The sequence below is a fragment of the Ascaphus truei genome, chromosome 22 (assembly GCF_040206685.1).
Source record: "Ascaphus truei isolate aAscTru1 chromosome 22, aAscTru1.hap1, whole genome shotgun sequence".
Taxonomy (NCBI): domain Eukaryota; kingdom Metazoa; phylum Chordata; class Amphibia; order Anura; family Ascaphidae; genus Ascaphus; species Ascaphus truei.
This window is the reverse complement of record NC_134504.1, coordinates 11,897,673-11,916,572: the sequence shown is the minus strand read 5'-3', so window position 1 is coordinate 11,916,572 and position 18,900 is coordinate 11,897,673. Positions and strand designations below refer to the sequence as shown.

The following is an 18,900-nucleotide window of genomic DNA, read 5'->3' as shown; positions in this document are numbered from 1 at the left end:
CCCCCGGGCACAGCGCTCAATACATCCCGTCATTTATATCACACACATACACCCCCGGGCACAGCGCTCAATACATCCCGTCATTTATATCACACACATACACCCCCGGGCACAGCGCTCAATACATCCCGTCATTTATATCACACACATACACCCCCGGGCACAGCGCCCAATACATCCCAGTCATTTATATCACACACATACACCCCTGGGCACAGCGCTCAATACATCCCAGTCATTTATATCACACATACACCCCCGGGTACAGCTCTCAATACATCCCAGTCATTTATATCACACACATACACCCCCGGGCACAGCGCCCAATACATCCCAGTCATTTATATCACACATACACCCCCGGGTACAGCGCTCAATACATCCCGTCATTTATATCACACATACACCCCCGGGCACAGCGCTCAATACATCCCGTCATTTATATCACACACATACACCCCCGGGCACAGCGCTCAATACATCCCAGTCATTTATATCACACACATACCCCCCCGGGCACAGCGCTCAATACATCCCAGTCATTTATATCACACACATACACCCCCGGGCACAGCGCTCAATACATCCCGTCATTTATATCACACACATTACCCCCGGGCACAGCGCTCAATACATCCCGTCATTTATATCACACACATACACCCCCGGGCACAGCGCTCAATACATCCCGTCATTTATATCACACACATACACCCGCGGGCACAGCGCTCAATACATCCCAGTCATTTATATCACACACATACACCCCCGAGCACAGCGCTCAATACATCCCGTCATTTATATCACACACATACACCCCTGGGCACAGCGCTCAATACATCCCAGTCATTTATATCACACACATACACCCCCGGGCACAGCGCTCAATACATCCCGTCATTTATATCACACACATACACCCCCGGGCACAGCGCTCAATACATCCCGTCATTTATATCACACACATACACCCCCGGGCACAGCGCTCAATACATCCCAGTCATTTATATCACACACATACACCCCCGGGCACAGCGCTCAATACATCCCAGTCATTTATATCACACACATACACCCCCGGGCACAGCGCTCAATACATCCCGTCATTTATATCACACACATACACCCCCGGGCACAGCGCTCAATACATCCCAGTCATTTATATCACACACATACACCCCCGAGCACAGCGCTCAATACATCCCGTCATTTATATCACACACATACACCCCCGGGCACAGCGCTCAATACATCCCGTCATTTATATCACACACATACACCCCTGGGCACAGCGCTCAATACATCCCGTCATTTATATCACACACATACACCCCCGGGCACAGCGCTCAATACATCCCGTCATTTATATCACACACATACCCCCCCGGGCACAGCGCTCAATACATCCCGTCATTTATATCACACACATACCCCCCCGGGCACAGCGCTCAATACATCCCGTCATTTATATCACACACATACACCCCCGGGCACAGCGCTCAATACATCCCAGTCATTTATATCACACACATACCCCCCCGGGCACAGCGCTCAAAATACATCCCAGCCCAAATCGTATTTGTATTGTTTCTGGTACTGGGCTGTTGTGCCGACTTCCCATAGAGACTTCTCAGCTCACCTGTTTCTGTAGGGTCAGATCCCCTTCCACCTCTTCAATTTTTCTCTCCAGCTGGCGTTTAACTTTCTTATACTCTTCCCGATGGTGATCAATATCGCGGCTTTTAGAGCTTAAACAACATTTAGATGTTATGTGTCAGCATTTGTCTGACCAGGAAAGATGGTGGTGGTTCTAAGGCTGCGCTTATAGTGCCTGGCGACGTCGCTCCGAAACAAATACATTGACTCCGTCGCATGCGCTTATAGTAAGCGCGACGTCGCGACCAAAAACGTTGAAGCCGGGTAAATTTGATTATTTTTTTTAGAGACAGTCGCCACATGTGACTGTCTCTAAACCAGAGAGCGCTTCCCTCCCCCTTCGTGATGTCACCGGCCTTGTCGCCAGCAACGTCGCTTAAAACTGAATTATAACTTTCGCTAGTGGCGACGGGTGACATCATCGGTCGCGTGACCTGCACCGTAAGCGGCGCCTTAGACTGCAATTCTATACACAATATGTCCAGTATAGGACACCACAGTATGCTGTAACTAAACGGTTATTTTGTAAGACTTCCCCATTTGTTACATTTAATGACCGTTTCTTACCTGTGCTCTCTCTCTACTTCTATCTGATGCTCTCTGACTTTCCGCTGATAGAGACACTGCAGCTCATCGCGCCTCTTCCTCTCTCCTTCCACTTCTTGCTGGAGTTTCTCAATGTGTATCTTTAGGTCGCTGATTTCAGACTGCTTTGCGTTTTCAACCACTTTTAGATGACTGAACATCATTTCATATTGTTCCAGTTCTCGATCTCTCTCGCCCAACACCTTGAGGTTGTGGGTAAAATCCTCTTTTAACCTGCTGAATTGTTCTGTTTGTTCTTGATGCCGCTTCTTGTTTTCCTGAAGCGTGGTCTCCAGGAACTGAACCTGACGATGCTGAAGTGCTTTCCATTCTTGTTCTTTCCTGGAAAGAAGTTCTGGAAAGTCCTCTTCTTGTGGCAACATTTTGGGACCTGAAAGCAAGATAATACGTTGATGAAAGAAGGGACATAGTGCTGGTATACCGACTCTGTACCATTTACAATATGCACATGTTAGCGACATTGTCAGGGACATAGTGCTGGTATACCGACTCTGTACCCCTTACAATATGCATATGTTAGCGACATTGTCAGGGACATAGTGCTGGTATACCGACTCTGTACCCCTTACAATATGCATATGTTAGCGACATTGTCAGGGACATAGTGCTGGTATACCGACTCTGTACCCCTTACAATATGCATATGTTAGCGACATTGTCAGGGACATAGTGCTGGTATACCGACTCTGTACCACTTACAATATGCATATGTTAGCGACATTGTCAGGGACATAGTGCTGGTATACCGACTCTGTACCACTTACAATATGCACATGTTAGCGACATTGTCAGGGACATAGTGCTGGTATACCGACTCTGTACCACTTACAATATGCATATGTTAGCGACATTGTCAGGGACATAGTGCTGGTATACCGACTCTGTACCCCTTACAATATGCATATGTTAGCGACATTGTCAGGGACATAGTGCTGGTATACCGACTCTGTACCCCTTACAATATGCACATGTTAGCGACATTGTCAGGGACATAGTGCTGGTATACCGACTCTGTACCACTTACAATATGCACATGTTAGCGACATTGTCAGGAACGTAGATATAGCCTGGCCAGAGGCCCGCGCTCTTTGGGGCCTGCTCTCCCCCCGTCGACGGCCCTACTGACCATCTCTCGCTCTTCTCCCGCAGATAGAGGCAGGCGGGGGGAGATGATGGTACGCGGCAGCGGGCCGCCAGAGTGAAGCAGAGGAGCAGCCTGCGAAGGAGTTAAGAGTTGCACGGAGGCAGGAAGGCTGGGGAAGAGCGCGCCCCAGTGGTCCGAACCGGAAGTCTTTCTTACGTCCAGTTTCTATAATGCTACAGCGTGCTCCTCCCCGGCTGTCCTGCTCTGCCTCCGTGCAACTCCTAACTCCTCTGCCGGCTGGAGGAGGTGGAGAGAGCTGGAGGAGGGAGAGCTGAAGGAGAGAGAGAGCTGAAGGAGAGAGAGCGCTGAAGGAGAGAGAGCGCTGAAGGAGAGAGAGCGCTGAAGGAGAGAGAGCGCTGAAGGAGAGAGAGCGCTGAAGGAGAGAGAGCGCTGAAGGAGAGAGAGCGCTAAAGGAGAGAGAGCGCTGAAGGAGAGAGAGCGCTGAAGGAGAGAGAGCGCTGAAGGAGAGAGAGCGCTGAAGGAGAGAGAGCGCTGAAGGAGAGAGAGCGCTGAAGGAGAGAGAGCGCTGAAGGAGAGAGCGCTGAAGGAGCGGGCGCTGAAGGAGCAGGCGATGAAGGAGCGGGCGATGAAGGAGCGGGCGATGAAGGAGCGGGCGATGGAGGGGGAGATGTCCTCCAATTTAAAATCAAGGCAAAATTTTCTCCTGAATACGCTCACTTATAATGGAGCCCTAACAAAGTGTTGTGCCCAGGGCCCGCCCATGTCTAGCTAAGCCACTGGTCATTTTATAAAAGTACTTTCTTCACCTTTTTGTTTTTAAAATCTGCATTGCTGCAATTTAGAGTGTGGTTATATGTTATGGGGCAACAGGAAGGGTTAGATATTGGCTTTTCATGTGTCACATCCTGATAGCACCCTTGCTAAATATTATGAAGTTGAAAAGTATTATACAATGTTGTATGAGCTGTTAATAATATGTATTTCGGAGAAATAATGTACAATTGTATGCACTGTACAATAAAGTATTTAAGACGCCAATAATCGTGTTGTAAAGTATTCATATTTACAAAAATTGGGAGCCACGCTTGCATCACGTTATAAACGGATCCGCGTTGTAACGGATCGCGCTATAACGGGGTTGAGCTGTAATATGTATTTTGGAGATAAATATGGTTCTTTATATAAATAGGCAAATCAATTAAGGAGGTTGGAGTGAGCAGAGGAAATAGGGCAGGGAATAATTTACATTTGAGGGCAGAGATCAATAATTGAATTTAAAGGGCGGGTACAAATGGCCGCCATTCCATGAACATTAAGGGGAGAGAGGAAGCTCGGTGTGAAATAATCTCAGGGAGGCGGTTATGTTCCTTACCATTAGGGATTCCGGCTTTAACCAGGGGGAAAAAAACATGGATTATTTAGCACTTCTGGTTAAAACCGATAAAAAACAGCATAAAGGCATTATTTCCTATTGAGTGCCCCTTCTTGTAGCAGTCACAGGTAGGAGACATAACGCAACACACAGGGGAGTATGGAAATTGTCACAGGAAACCAGTACTTTTAATACCTTTTACCTTCCGGGATCAATTCACTAGGCAGGACAAGGTAGTGGAATAAAATGGGGTTTATTCTGGTAAAACCAGCAGACATATAATGAAACACAAAATACAGGGAATACACACTTAACTGGGGGGAGTCTATAGCCTCACTGGGTCAGGGCGCCTGCTTCAGGAAGGCTTACCCTGTCTGCTCCACGTCCAGGAACTCCACGGTACTCTTTTCGGGAGAAGTACCTGGCTCTCCCTGCTGGCCGCGTCTTCGGTGATTATCAGAACTTGGCCGCGACTGTAGAACTTGTCCTCAGCTAGGCTCGGCTTCTCCGGCAACTCTGTGCCAAGTGCTTTGCTATTCAGAGAAAAGCAACTTTGAAAAGCCCCGCCAGTGCTTCACGGGACCCAGTCCCAAGATCGTCTGGTTCTCTGGGTCGGGCAGTCCACTTACATAGACCTCAGTGTCCTATGTTCAACATGGAGAGGAAGCTGGCGACCAACCAGAGAACGGATCGTAACTGCAACAGCCAATCCAAGCTGGGGGCTCGTCTTGCTGTACGCGTCAGGCTCGTCTTGCTGTACGTGTCAGAGGAGGGGGTGTTTCGAGGAGGCTCAGGAAGCCGGAAAGCAGGAAATTCGAACTGGCCAATGGGAACCGAGCCTAAGAGCAACAGCTTCCCCTTGCTAGCCCCATACCTCCCGCTGGGTAGGCTCCACCGAGTCTGGGAGAACAGAGTCTCCCCGCTGGGAGTCTGTCTCTGGATTCCGCCCTTCCCCGCTCACCAAACGGCCTGACACCTCTCGCCTTCCATCCTCCTCTTTGATCCCACATCTCTATGCAGACATCCTGGCTTATCGAATTACCAGGATTGTCTACATAGAGATGAATATACATTTTAAAACACATTTCTTTCTCTAACCTGGGCTGTGGGATACATTTGGCTTTGCGGGCGGGAAATACAATATTGCCTGGGGAAAATACATCAGTGATAACATGCACACGTGATCCAGTGATAACATGCACACGTGTACCCGCAGACCAGACACGATCTGCGGGTAAAATGGGGGGACAACCGGCACCTTTGTCCCACAACCCTTTTTTCATGTTTCAATCATTTTTCCCCCAAATACCCACGATTAAAGTCCTGCTCCCAGAGTCCCACATTTATAGAAGGACATCTAGGATTATAACACATACAAAAACAAAAGATAAAAACCGGGCGCTTCTCAAAAAATAAGTGAATATTAAATAATTAAATAATTATACGATATACGTGACAGTGTGATTCAATTGATAATCAGTGCACAAATTGTGTTTAGTGACCTTCACCAATGTGTAAAAAATTATATAAATAATAAAGTGCAATACAATAAATAAAAAAGCAGCTCTACACCCTTAGGACGGACTGTTCATGTCCAGATGGTTCTTGTGCAGATTTTCAAATTGGAGCGGAGCGCTGGGTGACTCAGGATTATGAAAAAGAAAAATGAATACAATAGTGCAGATGGTATTGGAATAATAATATAAATAAAATGTTCTCTGTAGTGGTGGCACTCACAGATTGCACTATCAAATATAAGCGTATCAGAGACCCTTCTCTCTCTGATGGGAGCCCTTTGATGGAAATCCCTCAGAGTGGTAAGTAGATAACGGAAGCTTGTAATGGAGTGGTTCAATAATTCTCCCAGGGGTATGTGGAGTGATAGAGAGAGAACACACGATAGAGTAGTACAGTCTAAAATTGTATTGGCAGCAATCAACAATTATATGTGTAATACACTCACATTTTGTGATACAATATGGTTCGTGGGAGAGGACAGCTGTGGATGGAGAACGCCGGTGGTTCCTGGAGCGGAGGAGCCCTTCCGCATACGTCACTGGTGCCTTCGTCACGTCCTGTGTTGTCGTAGGTCAGGGCGGAAGAGGCTGCCTGGTGTATCCGTCTCCTACTATTCGATTCCTGAAGAAGCCACAGCGAAACGCGTAGAATCGATCCGCTGTGGGAGGTGATTGTGCTGAGGAAACCGTGAGACAACTGCTGGCAAGCTAGTAGGAGACGGATACACCAGGCAGCCTCTTCCGCCCTGACCTACGACAACACAGGACGTGACGAAGGCACCAGTGACGTATGCGGAAGGGCTCCTCCGCTCCAGGAACCACCGGCGTTCTCCATCCACAGCTGTCCTCTCCCACGAACCATATTGTATCACAAAATGTGAGTGTATTACACATATAATTGTTGATTGCTGCCAATACAATTTTAGACTGTACTACTCTATCGTGTGTTCTCTCTCTATCACTCCACATACCCCTGGGAGAATTATTGAACCACTCCATTACAAGCTTCCGTTATCTACTTACCACTCTGAGGGATTTCCATCAAAGGGCTCCCATCAGAGAGAGAAGGGTCTCTGATACGCTTATATTTGATAGTGCAATCTGTGAGTACCACCACTACAGAGAACATTTTATTTATATTATTATTCCAATACCATCTGCACTATTGTATTCATTTTTCTTTTTTATAACACATACACCTTGTTCCCGGCTTATATGGCTGATAAGCCGCAGGGGAACCATGGTTTTTAGGGGTAACCAGCTGGGCTTCACCTTTATTATGAAGGCGGGCTACCCCACCATCACAGAAATGAAATAAGTGCCCAGTAACCACCAAATTCAAATGTTTTTGTTTACCTATGCACACTGATTTGTTAATACAAACCCCCACTGATTTAAAATAAATAAACCAGAAACCCTAATTATCATACAGGGGACTTTCATCTGTGTATTGACTTGGGTCCCAGGACCCAGTGAGAACGTACGGTTCTGCACCATAAATATATGTTACGTGTGTGTACGTGATGGGGACAGACTTGGAAGCGTGTGTACGTGATGGGGACAGACTTGGAAGCGTGTGTACGTGATGGGGACAGACTTGTGTACGTGTGTACGTGATGGGGACAGACTTGGAAGCGTGTGTACGTGATGGGGACAGACTTGGAAGCGTGTGTACGTGATGGGGACAGACTTGGAAGCGTGTGTACGTGATGGGGACAGACTTGGAAGCGTGTGTACGTGATGGGGACAGACTTGGAAGCGTGTGTACGTGATGGGGACAGACTTGGAAGCGCGTGTACGTGATGGGGACAGACTTGGAAGCGCGTGTACGTGATGGGGACAGACTTGGAAGCGTGTGTACGTGATGGGGACAGACTTGGAGGCGTGTGTACATGATGGGGCGGGCTTGGAGGCGTGTGTACATGATGGGGGCGGGCTTGGAAGCGTGTATATGATGGAGACGGGATTGGGAGTGTGTGTACCTGATGGGGATGGGATTGTAAGTATATGATGGGGATGGGAGAGTATGTACATGATGGGGATGGGAGTGTATGTATATGATGGGGATGGGAGAGTATGTACATGATGGGGCTGGGAGTGTATGTACATGATGGGGCTGGGAGTGTATGTACATGATGGGGCTGGGAGTGTATGTACATGATGGGGCTGGGAGTGTATGTACATGATGGGGCTGGGAGTGTATGTACATGATGGGGCTGGGAGTGTATGTACATGATGGGGCTGGGAGTGTATGTACATGATGGGGATGGGACTGGGAGTGTATGTACATGATGGGGACATGGCTGCCTCGGACCTGTGGTATGTAGCTCCTGTGTCTGGACCTCTCTCAGGCGATCACTTTATAATTGACTGTAACCGCAGTCGGACACATATCTGCACCACTCACCGCGGGGCTGCGCTCCCACTTTACCTCTCGGTGGTGTCAGGCTGAGCCGTTGCACACAGGCCCCGTAACTATAGCAACAGCTGAGCAGCGTCATGTGCGCAGGAAACCGTTTCCCTGGCACCTTCGGACGGGTAAATCAGTTCCGGGGTCTTTTTTTCCCCTCTCAGTCTCAATAAGAAAACACACTGGGATCGGAGTCGGGACAGGGGGTACGGAACCGGGGGAGGGTGAGGGGGAGGAGACTGTGTATATGGGCTTTGTGTACTGGCTGGTTTCTGTGTGCACACATCTGTCTGTGGCACTTTGAAGTGGAAGGTTTACCGCACACTATTATCACAAGCAGATTAGGAAATAAACATGTGCTGGGTGTGTTCTTACTGCTTCATATTCTGGGAGGAGAGGAGGCCTCTGTGTGTGTGTCCTGGCTACTACACGTTATAATAGATAAAATAGTGCATCATCCTGCCAATAACTCATCTTTTAATACGGGATAATATTCAGGAATACCTCATAGAAAACCAAATTATTAGTAATAGTCAGCATGGATTTATGAAGGATAGATCATGCCAAACTAACCTTATTTGTTTCTTTGAGGAGGTAAGTAGGACTTTAGACCAGGTAATGCAGTTAGATTTTGCAAAGGCTTTTGATACGGTTACACACAAGAGGTTGGTGTACAAAATAAAGCAAATTGGACTCAGTAATAATATATGCACCTGGATTGAAAACTGGTTGAAGGACAGACAACAGAGGGTTGTCATAAATGGAACTTTTTCAGGTTGTGCTAAAGCCGTGAGTGGAGTACCTCAGGGATCGGTACTGGGACCCCTGCTTTTTAACTTGTTTATTAATGACCTTGAGGTTGGCACCGAGAGCAAAGTCTCCATCTTTGCTGTTGACACTAAGGGGCCTATGCAGAGATCAGCGCTATTTCGAAATTCGCCATTTTTTGGAGAAAATCGCGCAGAAAGCAGCAGAAAATGGCGAGTTCCGAAAAACGCGCCAATTTTTCTTTTCTATTTGTAAAACTCGCCTCGCGGCTGGCGAGAACCTCAATCTCTCCAGTTTTAAAAATATCCGTATGCAGAGAGGCGCGAACGGCATCTAGCGGCTGTTCGCGCCAATAAAATGGCGCGATTGTCTCCTTTTTGCCTCGCCAGAAAAAACTGGCAAGAAGCTGCCGCTCGCGGCCATTGCAAAGGGAAAAAAAAGGGCGAATTTGTTTTTACACGTTTCTGAAGCGCGCATCTCGCCAATTTAAACTCGCCACACGCATCCATGTTAAACATAGCAGAATTCGCACTTTTCTGCATATGGAGAATAAAACTCTCCAAAAAAGCTACTTTTTAATAAATTCGCCAATTTTAAAATTCGCTGCTCTCTGCATAGGCCCCTAAATTGTGTAAGGTAGTAGAATCAGAGCAGGGTGTAATTGTGACGCTGAGGGGGTAATCAGGCTCTCAAATAAAGGTTAAGCCTGTTTTGGTTACCTCTGATCCATGTTTTGGGGGTCAAGAGTGTCAGCTCTTGAGCCTAACTGTTGTGCTTGCATAAACTGTAATTGTGCGACAATAAATCATTTTTATGTTTTTATGTTTTTGCCTTTCCAGGGATGCCAGCAAGCAGGGATTGCTAGGGCAGGGGCGCGCAAACTTTTTTCCTTGTGCCTTCTGCCGGCGGTTCCCCTCTCTCCGCACCCCCCACCCCCGCTTACCTCGGCTCCGGCGGCATGATGTCACGCTGCCATAGCAACGCGACGTGTTGCCATGGCGACGCATCTAAGAAGCTGCCAGAGCCAAGGTAAGTGATGTTTACAGAGGCCCTGCAGCTCCCCTGGCACTTAATTTAAGTGCCTCCGGGAAGCGCATGGTGCCTCTGTAAACCCCGTGACCCCCGCATGCAGTCTCATGCCCTCCCCGGGGGTTGCGCACCCCAGTTTGCGCACCGGTGTGCTAGGGTATGAGTTTCAAGGGGGGTTATGCGGAGAAAGTGTTGTCAGAATGTGTCTAGGTAGTCGGGGTCCAGAGTTGCTGGATACCCCAAAAATTTACCCGAGAATCATGCTTGATTCCCGGATACATATAGGCACATTGTCCCGGCAATATCTCCCCTTGAAAATGCTTGCTGGACTCACCGCTAGGGTTCCCTGCTTCAGAAGGTAAATGGTGGAAAGGGATGAAAAGTGTCCCTGTAACTATAAGGGGTCCCTAGGTTATGGAGGATACCCAGTTACTGCCTTGGTCACCCAGAACTTATATAGGGGTTCATGGGTTCTCCAACCATAGATAAGGTTGTGAGGGGATTTTTAAAGTCCAAGTCCATTGTATAGTGTGTGGCAAATATAGGTAATCTTATACTATATTAGTGAAAGCACTGTATGCCTGCCTGCCTGCATGCATGCATGCCTGCCTGCCTGCTGGATGTCCGGTGTCCCTAGGGGAAATCTCATTGGTCCCTTGGGCCGCCCGCCCCCGCACACCTCTCATTGGCCTGAGGCGGAGTGACGGGCCAAAAAAACACACACTCACTCCACCCTCCTCAACGCACACACACACACACACACACACACACACACACACACACACACACACACTCCTCAACTCGCGCACACACACTCACACACACTCACTCCACCCTCCTCAACGCACACACACACACACACACACACACACACTCCTCAACGCGCGCACACACACACACACACACACACACACACACACACCCTCCTCAACACACACACACTCCACCCTCCTCAGCACACACACACTCCACCCTCCTCAACACACAAACACTCCACCCTCCTTAATGGCTGCCCGGCCTTGACCCCCCCCCCCCGCGGCTGGCCCGCAACAACCGAACCCCCCCCTATCACCACTCCGCGGGACCTCAACATCACCCTCTCTCCCGGTGCTCCCTCTCCCCCGGTGCTCACCCTCTCTCCCGGTGCTCCCTCTCCCCCGGTGCTCCCCCTCCCCTCTCCCCCCCCCCCCCAGAGCACGCTCGCACCTTCAGGCCTAGAGGCCGCGCCCCCAGCTCACCATCTCCGCGCGCGCTGCTCCGGCTCTCTCTGCACGGGCCGCGGCCCACACCACCTCCTGACCTGAGCGTCTCAGCTCCGCCTCGCCGGGGGGAACGGAGACCGCCGAGGAACCCGAGTAGGAGCGCGGCCCGGTGCGAGGTAAGTTACCGCAGGGGAAGGGATCTTTCACCCCGGCCCGGCGCTTCACCCCCCCCCCCGGCGCTTCACCCCCCCCCCGGCGCTTCACCCCCCCCCCCCCCGGCGCTTCACCCCCCCCCCCGGCGCTTCACCCCCCCCCCGGCGCTTCACCCCCCCCCCCCCCGGCGCTTCACCCCCCCCCCCCCGGCGCTTCACCCGGCCTGGCCCTTAACCCCCCCCGCCCAGCCCTTCACCCCCCCGGCCCTTCACCCCCCCCCCCCGGCCAGGCCCTTCACCCCCCTCCCTGGCCATGCCCTTCACCCCCCCCCTTGCCATGCCCTTCACCCCCCCCCCCTTGCCATGCCCTTCACCCCCCCCCTGGCCATGCCCTTCACCCCCCCCCTGGCCATGCCCTTCACCCCCCCCTGGCCATGCCCTTCACCCCCCCCTGGCCATGCCCTTCACCCCCCCCCCCCCTGGCCATGCCCTTCACCCCCCCCTGGCCATGCCCTTCACCCCCCCCCCCTGGCCATGCCCTTCACCCCCCCCGGCCATGCCCTTCACCCCCCCCCCTGGCCATGCCCTTCACCCCCCCCCCCCGGCCATGCCCTTCAACCCCCCCCCGGCCATGCCCTTCACCCCCCCCCCCCCGGCCATGCCCTTCACCCCCCCCCCCCGGCCATGCCCTTCACCCCCCCCGGCCATGCCCTTCACCCCCCCCGGCCATGCCCTTCACCCCCCCCGGCCATGCCCTTCACCCCCCCCCCGGCCATGCCCTTCACCCCCCCCCCAGCCATGCCCTTCACGCCCCCCCCCCCAGCCATGCCCCTCACCCCCCCCAGCCATGCCCTTCACCCCCCCAGCCATGCCCTTTACCCCCCCCAGCCATGCCCTTCACCCCCCCCCCCAGCCATGCCCTTCACCCCAAACCCCCCTGGCCATGCCCTTCACCCCCCCCCCTGGCCATGCACCCCCCCCCCCCGGCCATGCCCTTCACCCCCAACCCCCCTGGCCATGCCCTTCACCCCCCCCCCCTGGCCATGCCCTTCACCCCCCCCCCCCTGGCCATGCCCTTCACCCCCCCCCCCCCTGGCCATGCCCTTCACCCCCCCCCCCCCTGGCCATGCCCTTCACCCCCCCCCCGGCCATGCCCTTCACCCCCCCCCCCGGCCATGCCCTTCACCCCCCCCCCCCCGGCCATGCCCTTCACCCCCCCCCCCCCCCCCCGGCCATGCCCTTCACCCCCCCCCCCCAGCCATGCCCTTCACCCCCCCCCCCAGCCATGCCCTTCACCCCCCCAGCCATGCCCTTCACCCCCCCCCAGCCATGCCCTTCACCCCCCCCAGCCATGCCCTTCACCCCCCCCCAGCCATGCCCTTCACCCCTCCAGCCATGCCCTTCACCCCCCCCCAGCCATGCCCTTCACCCCCCCCCCAGCCATGCCCTTCACCCCCCCCCCCCAGCCATGCCCTTCACCCCCCCCCCCCCCAGCCATGCCCTTCACCCCCCCCCCAGCCATGCCCTTCACCCCCCCCCAGCCATGCCCTTCACCCCCCCCCGGCCCTGTCCACCCCCTCCGGCCCCCTCGGCACCGCCTCACCTCTCCCGCCCAGCCTACCCGGCGCCGCCTGCAACGCTCCTCGGCACCGCCGCCTCACCTCGAGGCGGAGGCCAGCGGGGGGGGGGGGGGGGCTCCCGCCAGCCTTGCAGGAGGGACCCTCCACATGCCCCGTGCTGCTCACCCCCCCTCCACATGCCCCGTGCTGCTCACCCCCCCTCCACATGCCCCGTGCTGCTCTCCCCCCCTCCCCATGCCCCGTGCTACTCTCCCCCCCTCCCCATGCCCCGTGCTGCTCTCCCCCCCTCCCCATGCCCCGTGCTGCACACACACACACACACACACACACTATATATCTCTATACATAAGACACACACACACACGTACACAAACACACATGTAGACACACACACATGTAGGCACACACACACGTACACACACACCTATACAGACACCTATACAGACACACGTATACACACAGCAGACACACGTATACACACAGCAGACACACGTATACACACAGCAGACACACGTATACACACAGCAGACACACGTATACACACAGCAGACACACGTATACACACAGCAGACACACGTATACACACAGCAGACACACGTATACACACAGCAGACACACGTATACACACAGCAGACACACGTATACACACAGACACACGTATACACATGTATACACACACACGTATATACACACACGTATACGTATACACACACACAAGTAGGTATACGTATACACACACACACGTAGGCACACGTATACACACACACGTAGACACACGTATACACACACATACACGTAGACACACACACGTACACACACGTCTACACACACGTGTACACACACACGTACATACACAGGCACATGTTGACACACGTACATACACAGGCACATGTTGACACACGTATACACGCAGGCACACGTATACACACAGGCGCACGTAGACACGCACACGCACGTAGACACGCACACGCACGTAGACATGCACGTAGACACGCACACGCACGTAGACACGCACACGCACGTAGACACGCACGTAGACAAGCACGTAGACACGCACACGCACGTAGACACGCACATGCACGTAGACACGCACATACACGTACACACGTACACATGTACACGTATACTCACAAACATGTACACGTACACACACACATGGAGTCATACACACACACACACGTATACATACACATGTATACACACACATGTATACACACACACACATGTATGCACACGCACGTACACGTACACACGCACACACGTACACATGTACACGTATACTCACACACATGTACACGTACACACACATGGAGTCAAACACACACGTATGTAGACATACACACACACACACATGTATACACACACACACACACGTATACACACACACACATGTATATACACACACACACACACACATGTATACACACACACATACATGTATACACACACACATGTATACACACACACATGTATACACACACATGTATACACACACACATGTATACACACACACATGTATACACACACACATGTATACACACACACATGTATAAACACACATGTATACACACACATGTATACACACACAAATGTACACACACATTTAGACATACACACGTACACGTACACACACATTTAGACATACACACGTACACGTACACACACACGTACACACACACGTACACGTACACACACACAATGTATACACACAAACATGTATACACACATGGCCTTCTCGGCTCCCCACCATTCCCAGCCCCCATCAACACCATCAGCACCCACACATTGGCACCTTTGCACCTCCCCCATCGGCACCCCCACATCCGCACCCCCACATCAGCAAGAAACCCTCCCAAATCAGCACACCGATACAATCACCATCAGTACAGCCACAGCAGCAGTACCACCGCACACCGCCATGGCCCGCGTGGACCACTCCCCACCCAAATGCCACCCCCCACACCACAAACATCCCGGGCAACGCCGGGGCTCTCAGCTAGTAGAAAATAAAGTGCAGCTTTTTATTCTATTCCCCATACCGAGAGACTTAGGACATGTAAAAGTATATTTTTTATTAACATTTGTGTTTGGTATAAAATGTACTGTTGTGCACAGTATTATGAGCTGGGACTTTCAGAACCAATGTTCTGGCAAGCCACTAGGCTACCAACTTGGTGCCAGTGAGTCTACTCAGACATCGGACATCAAAGCCACAGAGGAAGCCCAAGGTGTGAAGATCATTTGGGCAAGAGGGAAGGGCTCATGTACCCACGTCCTGGGATGAATGGAAGTACCATTTGCCCTACCAGACTTGGAGGAGCCTAACCCAAAGTGTGGCATCTGAATAGCAAGTGGCTAAGGGAGCAAATTTGCACATGCCTTTGGCTGATTCAGAATCCCCGCTTGCCTGGCTTCACAGGACTGGCATCGCTCTGATTGGCTGGTAAGAAAGTTCCCATGGGGTGATTGGCTGTAGTATTTTGTGGATGAACTCCAAAATACTATAAGAAACCTCTCAGCCAATCACCCAAGAGATTCTCAAGCGCCAGAACTGCAGCAGGAAATTTGAAAGTGGAAAAAGATGCCTCAGGGCGAATAGCATAGCACTGGCTTCAGAAAAAACAACCAGCATAATTTTCTAAGTCCAGCTTTTTGGGACCAAGTTATAAATAATAAAACGTAGCAGTCGCGGCTGGGATTTCAAGCCGATTTTAGTTTCCAGGACGCTTGGAGCCAAGTCGCGGTCAAGCAGATTCAAGTCCTCTGGAGAGAAGGGAGCGGTGGCACCTGGATCTTCATGCCGATTTGAGTTCCAGGACATTTCGGGCTAAGTCCCGGTCAACTAAAGACTCTTATTTCAAGTACCATTTAGCTAGGAAAGTCTAGTTTTTTTTACCCCAGGTCCCAAGTAAGTGTGTTTCTTCTTATGTAGTTTGTGTATCATTGTGTATATGCCTTTTCCTGCAAATAAATTTACAATTTATTTAACTTTACCTGTTTTGCTCAATATATGACCCTGGTAAAAAGGTGTAAATGCCTGGTCTCCCATGACAGGCTTATTTACTGGTGGCAGAGGTGGGATCATTGAGCTTCATGTTTTAAAATCCTGAGGGGTCTTCTAACATAAAGAGAAACTCGTAAATTGCAAGCTCTCAAAACAAGTAGGGACTTGCGCACGTTACACAAAGCTAAGAAAAGCACAGGTTCTCTATGTCACGGTAACTTTATGACCAGCTATAATATACACCAAAATACCTGGGTTGAACTGAACACGACTAGATATGATAAAATATAATTTATTCCTTGAAAAAGGTGAACACACAAGATATACAAATAACAGACAAAATATGCTCTTACTTAGGATGGGAATTTATTATTTATTTATTTATTTATAAAATATTTTACCAGGAAGTAATACATTGAGAAGTTACCTCTCGTTTTCAAGTATGTCCTGGGCACAGAGTAAAACAAATAATACATGGTGGAGTGGAGTCTTTTGAAGTAGAATCTCCCTTCCCTGCAAGTGTGAACTATGACACTATGACACTTACAGACCACTCAGGCCCTTTGTTCTTCGCCCTAGTGTATACAATTAGAGCGGTTAACCTTTGATCAGAGGGCTTATGCTAAACCATCTGTCTGCCCCCCTGACCTATTAGCATAGCAGATGGGCTCTGCGTTCTCATACCAGGCCCACAATACCATTCACAGTTTAATATCTTCACATATTAATATATGCGGTTCTGGTGGGTCCAGTGGGCCGATATTTGCCAGCTTTTGTTGCCGGAACTGTATCTCCATAGTGGCCAAGTCTCAGCCCTCTGCGACCCCCCAGAACCGGAGATACACAAATGCAGGTTAAAACACTTTTAAAATACAGGATTCGTCCCTTTAAAAATGAATCTCTGCTTTTCACTTTTTCCCCATTGAAATCAACGGGTGCCGCCGCCATAGGCTTTTAATGGCGCGGCTCCGCCGTTGAAGTCAATGGGGTTCCCCGCCATAGGCTTACAAGGGGGAGGCGCCGCCATTGAAGTCTATGGAAAAACCAAAAATCTTTACATTTGCCTCACTCCGTCTGGTTGATCGGAGAGGGCTGGGAATGTCCATGCATTAATGCCGGAACATTGGCTACATGCCACGAAACTCCCAGCCCTCTGGTCCTTCCAGAACCGGAGATATGGACTTACACTTTTTACCATTTCGGAATTAGCCGTTTTCACGCCACGCGGCTTTTCCCCATTGGAATCAATGGCCGGCGCCGCCATAGACAATTCATGGGCGCACGCCGCCATTGGATTCAAATGGGCCTCCGCTCCGCCATGAAAGTCAATGGTACGACCCTCTTTCTCCCCTCGACCCTTTACGGGGGTCCCTCATTCCCGGACCCGGTGTGGGTCGTGTGTGGGGGTTCCTAGGGGCTAGGGCAAAAAGAATTTTATTCCCAGGTGCCCTAGAACCTAAGATTCCCACGCCAATTGTCATTGAACTTGCCCCAAGTGATAAAGCTCTTTTCAAAGACATTGTATCCGCTTTTGCGGTCTGCGGTTTGGATGGCTGCCAACCTGTTCCTGGAGATCGGCGTCGAGGAATCCCCATTGAAGTCAATGGCCCCATTGACTTACAATGGGAAACCGCTGCTCCTCCTCTCGGATGCCACCTGCTGGTCGTCGCTGGAAAACAGGTCCAAAACCGCTACTTCTGCCATTGGAATGCATGGAGTTCCAATGGCGACTTATGGGACTCTGCAAAATGGTGCCTGAAAAGGCGGGAACATAGAACAAAGAGCTATAAACACTAAGTTAACCTTAACCCTTTACCTCCCGCATCAATCCCAGTGTATGTGTTGGTGCAAACACTGGAACAGAAACAATACATTTTTACAGGGGAATATACATGAGGATGCTGAAGCAAGGTAAAAACACATTACTGGACCACAGTCCAGTTAACCCCTTGCTTCCCAAGGGAGAGCAGGGGGTGGCCAAATGGGGTGTAACCCCTTTAATCCCGGGCCAAACCCCCTCTCCCATGACACTATCACTTAGTTTAGTGCCACCAGGCGAAGATGGACACACAGTCAGGACGGTATACAGTAGGTCCTGTGACCGTCTCCAGATTGTCGCCCGGTGTGAGAGTTATGGACTACCGACCGTCGGTCGGGCAAAGACAGTGCTGGAGGAGGATCTCAAGAAACACGAAGAGAGTATAGCTTCACCTCAGGTGTGTATAACCTCACCTGTGACACAGGGTCACCCACTTCGGCCAGGTGACAGGTGGATTGTCCACCCCTGGAGGAGTCGGAGGGAAGCGAGGATAATGAGAACAAAGATGGTGAGCATATTCCAGGGAGTGCAGCCATGGTACCCCCAGTGGCTAACGGTCTCCCTGCTACAGGGCTTGCCGCTGTTCTCACCAGCTGGGGAGAGGGGGCCACTTTCAAGCAAAGGCTACAGGTACTTGCAGCTTCTCAAGGTGTGCATCTCCCAAGACCCCAGAGGAATCC

The 18,900-nt window shown here is 51.2% G+C and overlaps 2 protein-coding genes across 4 annotated transcripts in view; one reads left to right on the top strand and one right to left on the bottom strand.

The window, feature by feature from the left end:
- The window catches only part of CCDC57 (coiled-coil domain containing 57), a 94,233-nt gene extending 85,384 nt beyond the window's left edge, over nt 1–8,849 (bottom strand). The window contains exons 1-4 of one of the 3 annotated variants that reach the window (XM_075579981.1): nt 8,664–8,785; nt 5,109–5,272; nt 2,224–2,632; nt 1,640–1,748 (exon numbers count right to left, since the gene is read on the bottom strand). In XM_075579981.1, the coding sequence (XP_075436096.1) occupies nt 1,640–1,748; nt 2,224–2,624 (510 nt within the window). In that variant the 5' untranslated portion in view covers nt 2,625–2,632; nt 5,109–5,272; nt 8,664–8,785. Of the gene's footprint in view, nt 1–1,639; nt 1,749–2,223; nt 2,633–5,108; nt 5,273–8,663 lie in introns of all 3 variants that reach the window. The other 2 variants (XM_075579982.1, XM_075579980.1) reach the window with 2 other exon arrangements.
- The window catches only part of SLC16A3 (solute carrier family 16 member 3), a 140,938-nt gene that overhangs the window by 87,809 nt on the left and 34,229 nt on the right, over nt 1–18,900 (top strand). The gene's annotated exons all lie outside the window — the stretch shown is intronic.